The 16,884-nt window shown below is 35.7% G+C and overlaps 1 protein-coding gene across 2 annotated transcripts in view; it reads left to right on the top strand.

Annotated features, from left to right (window-relative positions):
* Positions 1-16,884, top strand: part of PRIM2 (DNA primase subunit 2) — a 312,401-nt gene that overhangs the window by 168,707 nt on the left and 126,810 nt on the right. For both annotated transcript variants that reach the window (XM_077998744.1, NM_001266600.1), the window contains 1 exon segment: positions 7,601-7,668. In XM_077998744.1, coding sequence (XP_077854870.1) covers positions 7,601-7,668 — 68 coding nt within the window.

Genomic DNA, 16,884 nt, shown 5'->3' with positions numbered 1-16,884 from the left:
GGACATCCCTGTTTTATGCATATGATATGGGAAGGTTTAGCCAGCTCATGGCTTTATCTGCTACTTATTTGCTGATAACACTTAAATCTAAATCTAAATCTCTCCTGGTCTCTACATCCATATATATTTAGTTACCTCTTAGTTGAAAGCACCTCAAATTCAGCGTGCCTAAAATGAAACTTAAAATTTCCTTCATTTCCCACCTTCCTCTTCTGTACCCACTGTCTTGCAGTTGATAGAATTATCTACCTACCTGCATGTCCTCTCCATCTTCCCCTTCTCTGATAATAGTTCTATGGAGCATACCTTTACATATTTCATATGTACGTGTCTTCCTTTCTGTCGCTACTGCCTCTGCCATAATTTGGTTCTTCATCTTGGATCCCTAGATCACTGGATGTGCCACCCTTTTGACCTCTTTGCCTCTACTTTAGCTTGTCCTCCTCCAAGCCATTCCTTACCCTGCTAGGAAATAAGTCAGTCTTCCCTCTCTTCCTCTCTTGAACTATTGCAAACACAACTGTGTGCAAAATAGTAGAACATTCATGTATTTACCTCCAGGAATTAACCAGTGTTAACATATTGTCAACCTAAAATAATCAAAAGGGTCACAGGCTAGTTTAAAGAGGGTTTATTCAAGCAAAAAGTTTGGACTAGCCACATGGGAAACACAGACTCCAAAGAATGGAAGGCAGTGTTCCAAAGTGTAAAAGCTTAGGATCGCTTATATAGACAAAACGTAGGGAAGTTTAACACAATTTCAACATCTTTCTATGTTAGGCTTAATGCATACCTACAATGATTTGATTAGTTAAGGAGGTCTTTTTCTTTCTGGAAAGATATTTAACATTCCACACTGAAGATGTAACTGTCATGGAGTCTTGGGTGCCATCTGATCTGAGTTAGGTAAGGACAACAAAGAAGGCCAGTTAATCTGTAACAAAGGTCAGTAATTGGAAGCAGGGAGGTTTGGTCTCTCCTAGTTATTTACAGAACCAACACAATGAAAAGAAAGATAAGCTAAAATCTGAGAAACAGAATTGCAAACATGTTAAGTGATTCAGTCTGCAGAGCTTTACTTCTTCCTTGGCATAAATTTAGAGGGTTGTATTTGCTTCAGAACTTTCTTGGATTGAATCCAAGGAAAGGATGAGAATATCTCTGATAAAACTGAAGCTTTCACTGTCCATAGTCTCCTTTCCTCTTGCTTTTCCTAGGTGCAACCAAAATTGCTTCCTACCCCACTTGTTAAAAAGTGTTATTGAATAGAGAATGTAATTCTAACAAGTACTTTTTCCATCCTGATGAAGTTTATTTTTAGCTATATTAAAGAGATCTAATTTAAGAGGGAAATCTAAAAAGAAAAATATTTTCTGTTTGCTTTACTCTTGAAAAGATATGACAATCAAGCATGCTTTTTATCCAGATTTTTCTATTCTTGAGTAGATTTACCTTATAATTACTATTGGATTTCAGTTTGTTTTTTTTTTGAGACAGAGGTTTGCTCTTGTCACCCAGGCTGGAGTGCAGTGGCGCGATCTCTGCTCTTGTCTGCTCACTGAAACCTCTGCCTTCTGGGTTCAAGCGATTATCCTGCCTCAGCCTCTTGAGTAGCTGGGATTATAGGCGCCCGCCACCCTGCCCAGCTGATTTTTGTATTTTTATAGAGACGGGGTTTCACCATGTTGGCCAGGCTGGTCTCGAACTCCTGACCTCAGGTGATCCACCAGCCTTGGCCTCCCAAAGTGCTGGGATTACAGGCATGAGCCACTGTGCCTAGCTGGATTTCAGTGTTCTTAAAACTTTATGTCCTTTTTAGGTGAGGTGTTTTGAGACAAACATTTTGGACTGTCTTTCAAAATAACTAACTTACCTGGAGCTGCAACTTATTTATTTAGGAATAATATCTTGAAAGGTGTTTAAACACACACTTTTATTTTAGCATTGTGATTTAAATAACAAAGGCTATTTCTTTACATTGGTCTGAGTCTTATTTGAATAGAGTCATATTTACACTGTCTGTTCCTTAGTTACTTTATATAAATTTTTGAAGCAGTCTCAGTCTTGGCTGGTTAGGTTTTTCTGTTCTTTTAAATGGGTGTTCATTGTAAACGACTTTGAACTTTGTATGTTTGAAATTTTTAATAATGTTGGGAAAATATACCTTCAGCCAGTATTTCTGCTTTATTTGTAACAATCAGTTGATGACCCAACCCCCTCCACCAAAAACCAGAGAGACATAGATTAGAAGGAAGGAACTATGTCATGGTCACTCTTTTGGTAGTGACTGTTATAGTATATTTTAAGAAATAAAAATAAAATTTTAGGCCCCCCAGCCAAGGGAACCCTAGAGAAACCTTAGAAGTTGAGTTCCCAGCCATGATGGAATGGGAGGTTGGGCATGCCTCATTATGCCCCATCCCTTGCTAACTGCCATTAGGCTAAACAGAAATGAGCCCTTTGGAAAGACTCATTCCATCCCTGATATCAACCAACCACCTGCTGCTCACGCTCCCTTTTGCAGTTTCCACACAACAGTTAACCAACATTCCCCCGTGACAAGAGACTATTAACCACAGAGTGGTTCAGGCCAGTCTATGGAGGATGCGCAGTGAGGGTTTTCATGTTCTCTGCTTCACCTTTTGATATCCGATGCCTGAAAGCTCCACCTTTGGATCATGCTAATGCCGCCATTTTTTTTACACCTGACTCATGAAGGGACGCGAACCTTAATTGCGTGTATGCATGCTTCTCCTTTCATAAATATTCATGACTCCTCCTATAGCTTATTAAATATGTGTATTTGGCTACCCTGTTCAGCATAAATTCCTATTTCCTTCGCTCCTCCCTCAAAGTGTCTGTTTCTGGCTTCTGGGTAGAGGCTATCTAGCCTATCAGAATGGCCATCCGGCAGGCTGCAACCCTTTATGAGAAATAACGCTTCTCTTTCCAGATTTATGAGCCTCATCATTTTTCAGATGACAATCCAAAATTTGAGTTTTGGACTGCTAGTTTGGGGCTACTTGTTTCTTTTGAACCAGGAGGTCACAGTTTCACCTACGTTGCAGGGTAGTGCACTTGCCCTCCTTTTAACAGAAGGAGTTGGATATTCCATTTAGCTGGAAATGAAAAGAGAAACGTGTATGACTCCTCTACTTGATAGGACATATTTACTAATGAAAACAATTAGAAATATAAGACCAAAAGGATCAGGGTCAAGGGCAGACTTTTCTAAACTCATGCCTCTGTCAGAAATATTTGAGAGGGGTAAACCTTACATTCAGTCTCCAAAACTTAGTGAGTACTTACTGCATGCCATACCATTGTGCTGTTCTGAGCAGTTGGGGGAAAGCGATGACAAGACAGAAGAGATTCCTACCCTGACAGAGCTTATATTCTTGTGATGAGAGAAAGACATAGTCAGAAAATTAATCAGATAATTTCAGGTAGTGATAAATGTTGTGAGGTACCTGAGTAATAGCTAGAATACCCTGCTGCTTTACAAAGGGTTAGGGAATACCTACTGCTTTACCAGACCCTTGTTGGGAAAGTATAGATTCAGTCAGTATTTCTAACAATCAGTTAGTGACCCAGCCCTTTCCACCAAAAATCAGAGAGACATAGATTAGAAGGAAGGAACTATGGCTGGGCGCAGTGGCTCACGTCTACAATCCCAGCACTTTGGGAAGCCGACGCGGGTGGATCACTTGAGGTCGAGAATTTGAGACCAGCCTGGACAACATGGTGAAACCCCATCTCTACTAAAAATACAAAAATTAGCTGGGGGTGTTGGCACACACCTGTAATCCCAGCTACTCAGGAGGCTGAGGCAGGAGAATTACTTGAACATGGGAGGCGGAGGTTGCAGTGGGCTGAGATCACACCACTGCACTCCAGCCTGGGTGACAAAGCAAGGCTCTGTCTAAAAAAAAAAGAAGGAACTATGTTGTGGTCAATCTTTTGGTAGTGCCTGTTACAGTATATCTTGAGAAATAAAATTCCCAACCGTTGGTAAAGTGTCAGTTACCCTTTACCAAAGGTTAGGGAAAGCCTCTGTGAGGAGGTGATATTTGAGCCAAATCCCTAATGACATGAAGAAATTTTCCATGAAAAAATTTGGGAATCTTGAAGACTAAAAATCTGTGAGGTAAAGTGAATCTTGAAGAGTGCTGTCCTATTTTGAGAGGTGGGGGACTCAAAGGAGACAGAGGTGCTCTGAGATTAGGTGAAGGCTTCTGGCCATGCCAGCAACTGGTTGCTTATGGCCTGAGGAACCTGCTTTCCTAATGTATAAAATGACAAAGTTGGACCAGGCACCTCCAGACTCTCTTTTGTCTCTTGTACTTTGAATGTATTTGATATTTATGGGCATTTTTCTTTATTTTTATAATTTAGGAGGGTACAAGTGTAGTTTTCTTACATGGATATATTGTGTAGTGGTGAAGTCTAGAGTAATCACCTGATTTATTAGCATTTAATGGAGGATTAATAGTTGGTAAAATGCATTATTTTTGTAACCAAATATATGTCAAAGGGCAAAATTTACTCAGTGACACTTATTTTTAAAATGAGATTTATCTAAGAGTTAGTAATCTGTTATACTTGTCTAAAAACAGTGGAAACTGTATTGGTTAATTCAGTGTGCTAATATAGTTTTAATAATGAAAGGACATCTTAACTCACCCCTAACCTTTCAACAATAATGAGAAATAAGCTATAAGTTATGCCAACTTCTATGATGGTTCCCATGAAATAGCCCTAACTTAGACAACTCGTTTAGGCTTTGCAGATGCAAACTGTGATAGATCTTCCTTCTCTTTCATTCTTGGTGATTTATGTGTCAGGTATATTGTTGTGTTTTCTATAAAAAGAAAAAAAATTAAAACATAGTTGGAAGCCAAAGTCGATTTAACCTGGATAGATACAGCTTTCTGGTTGTAGAGGTAATGCTAAAAATCTTACTGTGACAGTGTATTGCTTTCTTGGAAGACTTGATAATTGTTACTTAGTTTAGTTTTGATTTATATTTAGTTTTGCTCAAAGGAGGGATTTGAAAAGTTTTATGAAATATAGACATATACTTTCATTTTTATCAATTAATGAAATTACATAGTTGTAATTTCTTGAATTTATTACATATTCAATAAATACTTGCTAAACTAAGCATCTGTTGTGTTGCAAGTGCTAGGGATGCAGTTACCAATCACAGTCCAGTGGATGTAAGTAGTAACTACATTAGCTCAGAGAAAAATTTCAGAAGAAATGGAGCCAACAGTTCCTAAAATGAAGTTTGCATTCTGTCAGCAAAAGGTTAGCAGATGGGTTTGCCACTTTAAAGAGCTTTGAAATAGCTTTATTACTTCATATCCTTAGCATGGAGAGATGCATGCTTTTTTTGTAAATGCTAATTGTTTTAAAAGTTGAAAAGAAAATCTTTGGAAAACTCAAAAATCTTCCTTGAAATAATTTTACTCAGATCATTGGCCTCTCCCTGTCTTAAGAATCATTCTTGCTAGATTCAATCTTGAAAGTAAGTTGGAGGTGGGAAGGGGAGGATGGGAGAATGCATATCATCGAACACATGTGTTCCAGAAAACTGGAGCTATGGAAAATTTCTACCTGATGTGCTGTCATTGTGTTTTGTGGAATTGGCAGAAGCTGTATCGGCAGTCACTCATTCAGTGCCTATTGTTTCAGTAATGCCGCTTAAAAGGAAAATTTTAAGAAAATGTCTGATGAAAGACTGATGTAATAACTTTACCCTGGGAGCCTGAGGGAATTACTAGATGATTTTAATGAGGGGTGTGGTTAACTTTCATTCTGAAAATTTCACTCTGACCTTGGTATAAATTAGGAAGGGGCAAGAATGGCAGCAGAAATAACAGTGGAGATGTATTAATAGTTTAGGGAAAAGGAAATGAAGACTGAAATTAAGAGGAAGGTGTAGATTTGAAAATCTTTCCTATATGGACTGAACAGACATCTAGAAATATTTTGCTTTTACTGAGGTGTTTTTTGTTTGCCTCTATTTAGAAAAGACAGTTTGATTAGAAGGCATACTATATAGATTGACAGAAGTGACTGAAAAAGCCCACTCTGTCTGCTCTGTTTTCAGAGAATTGACTTTTGAAATGTCTAGATAAATCATTTAAATCATTTTAGAAAACAGCTTTGGTTCTGAGACATGAAATCTCTTGAACAATGAAAATGGCATTTTTGTAACAGGATTTGACATTAACAGGTAAAGGATGTATTAAAGTATTCAAGTGTTTTGTTTATAGAATTTGATAACCTTGATAACATCTTTCATGTTTCAAAATACAAGACTTAGCATTTCTCAGGGATACTGAAAGTGTATTGATTGTGCTAAAATTGCAGCAGATTAATTGTCTCACTTTATCGTATTTTAAATTAGTAACTTTGTCAACGTGTTGACTCTTGTACAAAATTGGGGAAAGCTTCTCCATTATCATTAGAAATTATTTAATAAAAATGACTTCATATATGGCACTTTGGTCAATTTTTTTTCAAAAAAGTTATATTTTTAGATGATATTTTTATTTTTATTTGCATAATATAATTAGATTTGATGAATTAAATGTCTGTTTTCCATTTTTAGGAAATTGTAATTAATGTATTAAAAAAATTAAAAAGAGGATACACTATATAAACCCAAAGGGTATCTTTCAGTTTGTTGCTTGCCTTAAGGTTCTTTTTTGTGAATTGTTAAATGATTGATTAGTAAAATATGAGAACCATTTTGATCATAATTGAATCCTGAAGAGATTTATCTTTTATTTTTGTTTTGATGTTTTATTAAGTTTACCTCAAACTGTCAGATTACTTTGAATGGATGTCTTTTATTTCCTTGTGTCAAATTCTTATAAAAAGGCATTCTCTTAAGAACATAGAAGAAAATAGAGATATATAGATATATAATTAATATTGTTGTAATAAAATAGATCAGAAATTCACATTTGTTGATATGCTGTCAAGTTGGTACACAGTATTGGCTCTGACTTCTTATTTCCTAGCTCAATTTGAGGTCATATTTTAATATTAAATACTTTGAGTTGCTTCTGTATACTTAAAAGATATTCTTGGTTCCTTATAGTCATGCAGCTGGCAGAATGAAGTACATACACTTCTATATGTAACCAGTTTCACAGTGGCATAGCTATAAATCAGAATTTCTCTTCCCAATTTCTTCATCATCTTAGGACTCAGTGCTACAAGATTGGTTGTTATACAGTTTTATATTTAGAAGTTTTTACATTTTTATTTACAAAGATAATAGTCTTATAAGTGAATGCTTTTTCATGAACTCAGGACACTCCCTTTTACTCTCTGTTTTGCTCACCTTTTTCTTTACTTTTAAACTTAGTGACATATCCTGTGTCCTTAGAACCATGTAGCTAACTTTGATCGCGTAATGTGTCAGGTTTTTATATAATTTCTTGATTTGAGAAAAGAGAAATATAACCTTATGTTTTTAAGTATTGCCTCCCTATCTGCTTTTCAACTCGTTTTACATTTAGTATTCAAATATGTTCAGTGTTCAGCCTTTGCTGTTTTTACTAATTTTCTTCCCTGCTTTTAGTTAACAGCCAGGTCCTTGCCTGCTGTGCAGTCTGATGAAAGACTTCAGCCGCTGCTCAACCACCTCAGGTAATATAAAGGCACAGCCTTGTTATGCGTATAAATCCAAGTGCAGTAAAGTGAATAAAGTGTATTAAAGTGGTGAAACCCCTTCGATTACTAAAAACTTATTTTTTTTTCTTGCTTTCATTCCATTATTCCAATTGAAGTTCTTAATACCATGTACTTGTTACCCTTGAATTTAGGGCACTGTAGATAGCTCTTTTAATTCAACAACAGTGTGCAGAACTGCTTGATAAGTTTAAGTTAAATGAGTAGAGATAACTAACTTTACAGAAAGATCTCGAATGAGCTATTTTTGTAAGTACAAGGTTAAGGCATACTTTTATTGAGGATAGATGAGATGGATGGAGTTCATTTCTAAATACAAAAATAATATAGTCTCATTATTTAAAAAATAAAGTTAGAAAATACAGGAAAGGAAAAGGAAAAAACTATCATTACTGCTCAGAAATAATATCTATCCTATGTTTTTATTTTAATTTTAATTTTTTTAATTTTTATTTTTTGAGATGGAATCTTGCTCTGTTGCCCAGACTCGAGAGCAGTGATGCGATCTCCACTCACTGCAACCTCCGCCTCCTGAGTTCAAGCAATTTTTGTGCCTCAGCTTCCCGAGTAGCTAGGATTACAGGTGCGGGGCACCTCGCCTGGTTAATTTTTGTATTTTTAGTAGAGAGAGAGTTTCGCCATATTGGCCAGACTGGTCTCGAACTCCTGACCTCAGGTGATCCACCTGCCTCAGCCTCCCAAGGTGCTGGGATTACAGGGGTAAGCCACCATACCCTGCCTTTCTATGTTTTTGTTATTTTTGTTGTTTTTTACTTAGTGTTGAAATTATCGTTTATGTGACAATTTTTTCCATTTTTATAAACATTGTAATTTTTTTACCTTAGTATTAAAATCTTTCTAAAAACATTGTTGTTAGTGACTACATTATATTTTCTTGTATATCTGTACTGTAGCATATTTATCTCCTTTTGGGAAACTTTAGACCATTTCCAGTTTTTTTTCTAACTGTAAAACAATGATATATGTTAACCTTTATCTGTATTTTAGATCATTTTCTTAGGGTAGGTTTTCAGAATTGAAATTAATTTGTCAAAGGGTGTGAACCATTTTAAAGATTTAAGTATGTATGTATATTTCTTTTTCAAAATCCTATTCTACCTATACACTCATATTTGTATAAGACTGCCATGTTACTATACTCTGAACAAGATAGAGCAGTCAAAACAGTTGCTAATGGGTTAGACATAGAGATACTATTGTGATCCTGTGCATTTTGTTGGTAATAATAATTCATTTTCCTGATTTTGAGGTGGGATTGACTACCTGTATTCTTTGCTCACTTATTGATAGCATCTCCTGATCTTATTTGCTCTTACATACTTTAAAGGGTAGTAACTCTTTGTTGTATTTGTTACATACTTTTTTTCTAAAATTCTAAAATTGTATTAGTCAACATACCTACATTTTCAAGTTTTATATAGTCAAGCACCAATAGTGTTTTCCTTTATGGTTTTGAAAAATTCTTTTTAAACTTCTCTTTCAGAAGTGTGGATAGATTTTACTTTCTGGTATCTTTTAGTTTTCTTTATTTTTCCTTTATTTCTTCCTCCCCTCTCCCCTTTCCTTGCCTTTTCTTCCTGCTCTCCAGTAACTGTTCCTTCCCAGACAGCTTTATAACCTTTGTATAATTGTTTTGTTGGGTTAGGAAGAAGGGAGGGTTGATCAAATCTAATATTTCAGCAGGGACTGAATAGCATACATTTTCATATATAACAACATTTATATATGATTGTTAAATTTACTAGAGCTCTGTGTCAGTGAGTTAAGAATCTCAGAAATTGATTTTGAGTATCTTGCTTAATGCCCACCTGCCGCATTCAACTCTGTTGGCAGTTTTGTCTCTTGAGTATATCTCTTGCTATCATAGCCTCTTGTCTGTTTGCTTTGCCCTTTCTAATATATTTTACATCATTGCCATATGTGTTTATATTATTCCTTGGCTTAAGACCCATCTCTGCCTCTCCAATTTCATTCTGGAGTAAGCCAGAACTTCTTAGCCTGGCATAAGAGGTCCTTCTGGAAGAGGCCTGGGCTGTCTGTCTCTTTGGACTCCTGTTTTAACACTGAGATCCTAATTTCACCAAATGCCATGAAGTTCCTTTAACACAACATGCTTTTTGCTCACTCACCTCTATGACCTTCTGAATATTTTTCCTTCTGCCACTTCTATTTATGTAAATTTATAGATATATACTATATATATAATTTTAAACATTTTAAATGTATTTAATATAATTTTAAGGTATTTTAAATGTATTTAATACAATTTTAAAATATTTTAAATATATATAATATATATTTTATTTATATTTAAAGTATATTGTAGATGTATATAAATACGCAAATCTATATATATTCTCCCCATGCTCCGCTTTTACAATAACTTTTGCTTGTCTTTTAAGACTCACCTCAAGCATTACCTCTTCTGATAAGTTTTCCCTGACCATTAATTAGTTCACCTCCGTAGTCTGAATTGGAAGTCTTTTATAGATGTTTTCATAATATCCCATGCCTTCCTCTGTATCACAGAATTTGTGGTATTGTTATTGTTTGTTTACTGTTTGATTTCTCCATTATAGTATGTTTGAAAGCTTGTAAAGTGATGTTCATATTTGTGTTTTCAGTAGCTGAGACAGTATCTGGTGTATGATAGGTATTACGTGTTTTGTTGAATGAATGAATGCAAGTTATATTAATGAAATTTTGTTGTTTTTTTCTGCATAAAGTTTTTATAATTTATAAATCATACTGTCATATTTTTTTTTCCTAGAAAACCACTGGTTCAAAAGGTAAAAACCTAAAGGGTAGAATCTCGCTTCTAGTTAATCTCACAGTTGATTCTGAGAGATGATGATGGATTCTCCTTCCTCCATCTGAGTATGGTAATTGCCAACTAGAATTTAGATTAACTACTGGCACATCTCTTCGAGTCCTTGAAAGTTGCACAAACTGTACATTCATTTAAGGGCTTTTATTCTCTGTGGAGTTCACTCATGACTGGTTGCTAGGCAACCAGGACTAGATGCTACATGTAATATGTACCCACTGATGTTGCTTTTTTATTATTATTAAACCAAATGGTTTCTCGTTTTATTGCCATGTCAGAGACATCTATATGTCGGGTGGCAGCTGATGTGCATAGTTTGACACTTCCTGTTCTACAAAGTAACCTTGTGATAAGCCTTTCAAGAATATTGAATTGTTGCTTTTGCTTGTCTAAATGTAATGTTTTTGTTTTATCTTCCTTTTGCCTAGTTCTAAACAGGAAATAATAATATTTGGTTTGAGAGATTGTAATAATAATTTTTTTAGAAAAAAATTGATTTGCATGAACGGTGTAATTTAAATGTTACATAGAGGTGGATGGACATTAGGAGGTTGATACTGAGATCATTATTAGGTCTGATTTTGTTTATTGCCTCTGATGAGGAAAGAGGAATGATGAATAGCATTTTAATTAAATTTGTCAATAAAACTAATTTGGGAGATAATACAAAATACCTGTAAAAATTGAAGTAGCAATACAGAGATTCTCAAATCATTTTACAGGATTTAGAGACTCAAAGAGAATTAGGGTAACACTGCCAATCAAATAATCTAAAATATTGCTTAACAATATATATTATTTTGAGACTGCAGAAGTGATATGTCCAAACTTTTTTAGTTGAATCCAATTCTCAAGTACAGAAAAACATCGTGCTTCAATATCTTATGGCAGTACAACTGTGTTTTTAATTCATTAGTATCATCCATTCACTCATTAGTTACTTAGTGCCTATTATGTGCTTAGAATTAAAAGAAAACACACAATCTCTGTTTTCAGGGAGTTAGGTTTGGTTTCATTTGAGAGATAGGCACTTGAACAAGTTATAAAATTTGTAACATTTTCTATCAGAATTAAATACAATGTACATAATTTTATTAATTGAACTGTCTCCCTCGTGGAATTATCTCCTTAAGTAATCGGGCCATGACTTAATTGTTTTGGTTTCCGTGCATTCTAGCACAGTAGTGGCTCGCAGTGGGAGCTCAGATTGGACTGAAATTTATTGTTTTTTTGTTGTTGTTTTATTCTTATCAGTCAGCTTTCTCAGGCTGACTGGACTGAACTATAATCTCACTTGAGGGATAATGTTGTCATTAACTAAGGAGAATAAAGAAAGGAAGACAAGGCAATTAGGGAATGAATATGATTGCTTAGATGGTAATTTCAGTAGTTTCAGACATTTTAAGCTTGAGATACCTGTGGGGATGTATGTGGGGGATGTTTAGTAAGTAGTTGAATGTAGACCCACAGTTGAAGAGTGAGGTTTGCATCAGGGAGACATTTTCTAGTCATCACTGTGCAGGTCTTGGTTAAAATAAAGGGAATGGTTGAGATCACTCAGGAAGAGAGTATAGAGAGACAAGAAAAGAGTTGAACCCACCGAATATCAGGGTTTAAATGACTTGTGATGGACAGTGCGGGAGTTGGGATATGAGAAACCAGTAAAAATACCAGGGAGGAGCCTTGAACAAAAAAGGATAGTGGGATGATGGGTGCTTGATGGTATGGATACAAGTCCAAGTCTTATGAGGATTTGAGGATTAAATAAGAAATGAAGCTGTAGAGATATAGGGAGTAGGCTACTCTTGGTAGAGCTTAATTCTGAGCACATGTAAGGAAAAAGGACTGCATTGGTGAGCTTCATGGTTGAAGAAAGTGTTTTAATTTTTCCTTAAGATTGGTAAGATGAGCATATTTACAGGTTAAGGCAGAAATGAGTAGTATGGGAGTAAGAGGGAATAATTGAAGGGGCAATGTTTTAGAAGGGAGAAGGGGACAGGCCATAAAGTCAAACTGACTGGAGTTTAAAAAAGTATTTTCCAACCTAGCTTTTTGGTGCATACTCAGAACAATCCAGTGTGGATGGTAGATGGTTATCATAATCCCTATTTTACAGGTTGGTGATGGAGCCTCATGATGTTCTCATTAAGAAAACCTAATTTTTCTTTCCTTTTTTTTTTTTTTTTTTTTTTTGAGACAAAGTCTCGCTCTGTCACCCAGTCTGGAGTGCGATGGCATGATCTCAGCTCACTGCACCCTCCTCCTCCTGGGTTCAAGTGATTCTTCTGCCTCAGCTTCCTGAGTAGCTGGGACTACAGGCACATGCCACCACACCCAGCTAATTTTTTATTTTTAGCAGGGATGGGGTTTCACCATGTTGGCCAGACTGGTCTCAAACTCCAGACCTCAGATGTTCTGCCTGCCTCGGCCTCCCAAAGTGCTGGGATTACAGGTGTGAGCCACCATGCTCACCGTGCAGCAGCCAAGGAAACCTAAGTTTTCTAATTAAAAATACTGTCTTTCCCTCTCTTCAAAAGAGATGAGTTAATTATTTCATAAGACTTTACCATTTTTCAAAATTGATACCAGAAACTTTCCCGTTGGAAGAAGTAAACTTACTTAGATTTATAATAACATAACGTTCAGAGAGAATTTGTATAAATCATTATTTCTGCTTTCACCAAATTGCATATGATGAGACATGTAATCTAAGGAGCCTGCATCTCATTGTGGCTTTACTGTCATTCTCATGGTTATATAGCACTGCATTTTCTAGGGTGAATTATATCGTTCACTGATTTGGTAGTTTGGAGATACATAAAGGTCTTGGAATATGTTCCCATGAATGTAGGAGTTTATTGTAAATAAGTATCTTTGCTATGCTAATTATGGTACCATGGGATAATATTTATAAAAATGGTATTAGGCTAGCAAGTGTGTATGATAAAGATGGTTATTTTTATTTATTATCTCACTTATAAAGTATAAATAGGTGCAACTAGACAGGAGAACTTGCAGCCCATTTTCTACATGTGATAACTTTTAGTTGTGTGATTGAGAATTTTTCGCCCTTAAAAATAATGCCTACAGTGTAGGTATCTTTCTCCTTTATTCCTCTACTTCAAGATATGAAGTGCATTGGTGGACAGCATATTATAAGTCACTGTAATAGTTACTATTATTGGCTGGACACGGTGGCTCACGCCTGTAATCCCAGCACTTTGGGAGGCTGAGGCAGGCAGATCGCTTGAGGCCAGGAGTTCGAGACCAGCCTGGCCAACATGGTGAGACCCTGTCTCTACTAAAATTACAAAAATTAGCCCAGTGTGGTGGCACGCACCTGTAATCCCAGCTACTCAGGAGGCTGAGGCAAGAGAATCACTTGAACCTGGGAGGCGGAGATTGTAGTGAGCCGGGATCGTGCCACTGCACTCCAGGCTGCGCAACAGAGCAAGATCCTGTCTCAAAAAAAAATTGCTATTATTTAATGTTTTGTCATGAAAGAATAACTCATTTTAAAAATATGTATTTGTCACACCACAATTTTGTGAGCATATTTCAGCCCAAGAATGAATTAGAAATCAAACAAAGATAAAACAAGCTAAGAAAGACAAGTATTACTTATAGTAAGTACTTGAACTGCATCATGTGGATTAACTTTTAGTGCATACTGATTTTGCAAGCAGATGTTTTTACAAACCTTTATTTTAAAATCATTTAAAGTAATGAAAGCATCTTCCTTCAGTTGGTATTATTACAGACTACTTTTGTAAAATTCCTTTTCCTAAGGTGGTACATTTGATTAATATGCACACATTTCTACTTATTCTTCTAAAGAGTATGCTTTCACAAATTTTTTATCAGACATGTAATCTCTGTAAGAAAGCTTTTCTTACTATCCACAGTGGTACAGTTATCATTGTTTTCTTTTTGAATTAGTTCTCATTTTGAAATCAGAAAATTGTGTGGGCATTCATGTGTCTATTGCGGTAAATATGAAAATAAATGCCAGAAAATGGTTTAGTAGATAGGGGCTTCATCAATTGAGGGCTGAAATGAAAGCCTCATTAGCCTGGTCCACATGCTTCATTTGTTTATTAGCTCTTTCTCATCACCTGTTTCCAGTCTCTGGCAGTACCTTGAACATTTATTTCCTTTTCTACATGCAGCAGCACAAGCTTTTAGTTCAGTGATTATAGTGAAGGTTTTCCAGGAGCTGTGTAAGATATTAATAAATTAGAATATATTGTTTTCCATTGTCACCTTTGAATTATAATTTTTTCACATCTGTATGGAAAATGTTAATGCCTTCTTAGAGGTGTACTTGTGAATAGTCAGCATTTTGTTAGAATCAGCTCGTTGTGTTAAAGGCACTATAATTGGTACTGATTATGTACAGAAGAATAGATGTGGTCCCTTAACTCAAGATGTTTATATTTTTAAGGGGAAAGAGGGCCAAAGTTTATAAACAGCACCCCTCTCCCCACCCACACACATACCCAAGGCTGCACCGGAATAGTTGCTGCAAGTTAATCAAGTAGATAGTAAAGAGAGTGGCGGGAAGTCTTATAAGAAGCAGTATCTGCATGTGGATTATGTTACAAATTTAATGTTATTTAATGTTTTCGGTAAAATATATAGTCACAACATATAAAATCACCTCCCTCCCTAATACAACCACCGCTAAGCTTCTTTTGTAAACTTGATGCATACTTTAATGTAATTATATAGTCGTTAACTTTAAAATTTTTCACTTAATATGTTATAACTAGGTAATAAAGTAGAAAATTGATTTTCATGAGTCTAATTTTAAGTATCTGCGTAATAGTCAATCAAGAATAGATATATCTACTTTTACTTAACCATGGCCATTTTATCAGATATGTATAGCTTTCTGAGTTGAATAAACCGGTGGTGAAAAATTATAGAATGTGAACAGTTTCTGTGTGTTCAAAGTAACTGAGGAGAAGAAATACTGTAGTAACTTTATGTAGAAGGAATTACAGCATAGATGTTTTCCAGCAGATCAGATGGAGATAAGAACAAAGAACAGCAGCAGCCTAGGTGGTGTATAGCTTTGAAAATACAGGGAAGTTCATTAGTCTAAAAATGCCATCTTGCCCAAGTGAGAAAGTGGCAGAGTTCTTAACAAGTGAACGAGTGACTTGAAAAAGGTGGAATTGAGGAAGCCAAATTTTAAAGCTTGCTAGTGTGTGTAGATTAGAGCCTTTATAGCCATTTTATCAAACACTTCTTTAGAATATTTAAAAATCACTCATGTCATATGTCTATATGCATGAGTACATGTATACATATTCCCTGATATTTAGCAGTGACACTAGTATTTTTATATAAAGAAAATAAAAAGTGACCACTGTATTAGTTTTCTATTCCAGCCTTAACAAATTACCACACATTTAGTGGATTAAAACAATGCCCATTTATTATCTCACAGTCTGTAGGTTAGAAATCAGACCTGGGTCTTGCCAGGCTAAAATCAAGATGTCAGCAAGGCTTATGTTGCTTACTGGAGGCTCTGGGGAAGAATTTACTTCCAAGGTTATTTAAGTTGTTGGAGATCCTGTTTTTATGCTGGGTGTCAGTTGAAGCCTGGTCTTTCCTCCTAGAGGCTGCCCACATTCCTTCTCATGCTTTCCATGATTTCCTAGAGGCCTCTGTAGTCCTTGCCTGTGGGTCCCATCTCAGAGCCTTCCCATATTTCAGATATCTCTAACTTACGCTGCTGTGTAACACTGCCTCCAACCTGAGAAAGTTTTCTGCTTTTAAAGGTCCATGCAATTAGATCAGACTACAGGAATATCCAGGATAATCTTTTCATCTAAGATCCTTAATTACATCTGCAGAGCCCCTTTTACCGTGTAACCTAACACATTCAGAGGATCCAGGAATTAGAGCATATTTGGAAGGTCACTGATTCATCCTCTTATAGCGAAGGTTTTCTTTTGAGGTGGGAGTATGGAGTGAAAACAGCTTTTTGTATCACTTTTCATCAGTTTTACATGTAAGTCCCCATTCTTAATTTATATAGAATACTAACGTTTCCTGGAGTTTTGTAGTTAATTCACTTTGCTAGTTTAATATATCTTAAAGTTGAAAAAAGGTATAAGAAATGGGTTCTTAAAGAAATATAAAAAGTTACCAATTTTCTTTTTAGTGATATAGAAGGAAGAGAGAAAAATCTTTCCTGTCTTACCAACCAGCTACCTAGAACGAGGCAAATAAACACTGCTGTAAATAGTAGACTTTGTAATGAGGTTATATATAGTGGCTGAGATGTGTGGAGGTACTTTGTGAGAGCTGTTCAG

This window comes from Macaca mulatta, chromosome 4 (genome assembly GCF_049350105.2).
Source record: "Macaca mulatta isolate MMU2019108-1 chromosome 4, T2T-MMU8v2.0, whole genome shotgun sequence".
NCBI classification, from domain to species: Eukaryota; Metazoa; Chordata; class Mammalia; order Primates; family Cercopithecidae; genus Macaca; species Macaca mulatta.
The sequence above is the reverse complement of the archived record's forward strand: the minus strand, read 5'-3'. Positions and strand labels throughout refer to the sequence as shown.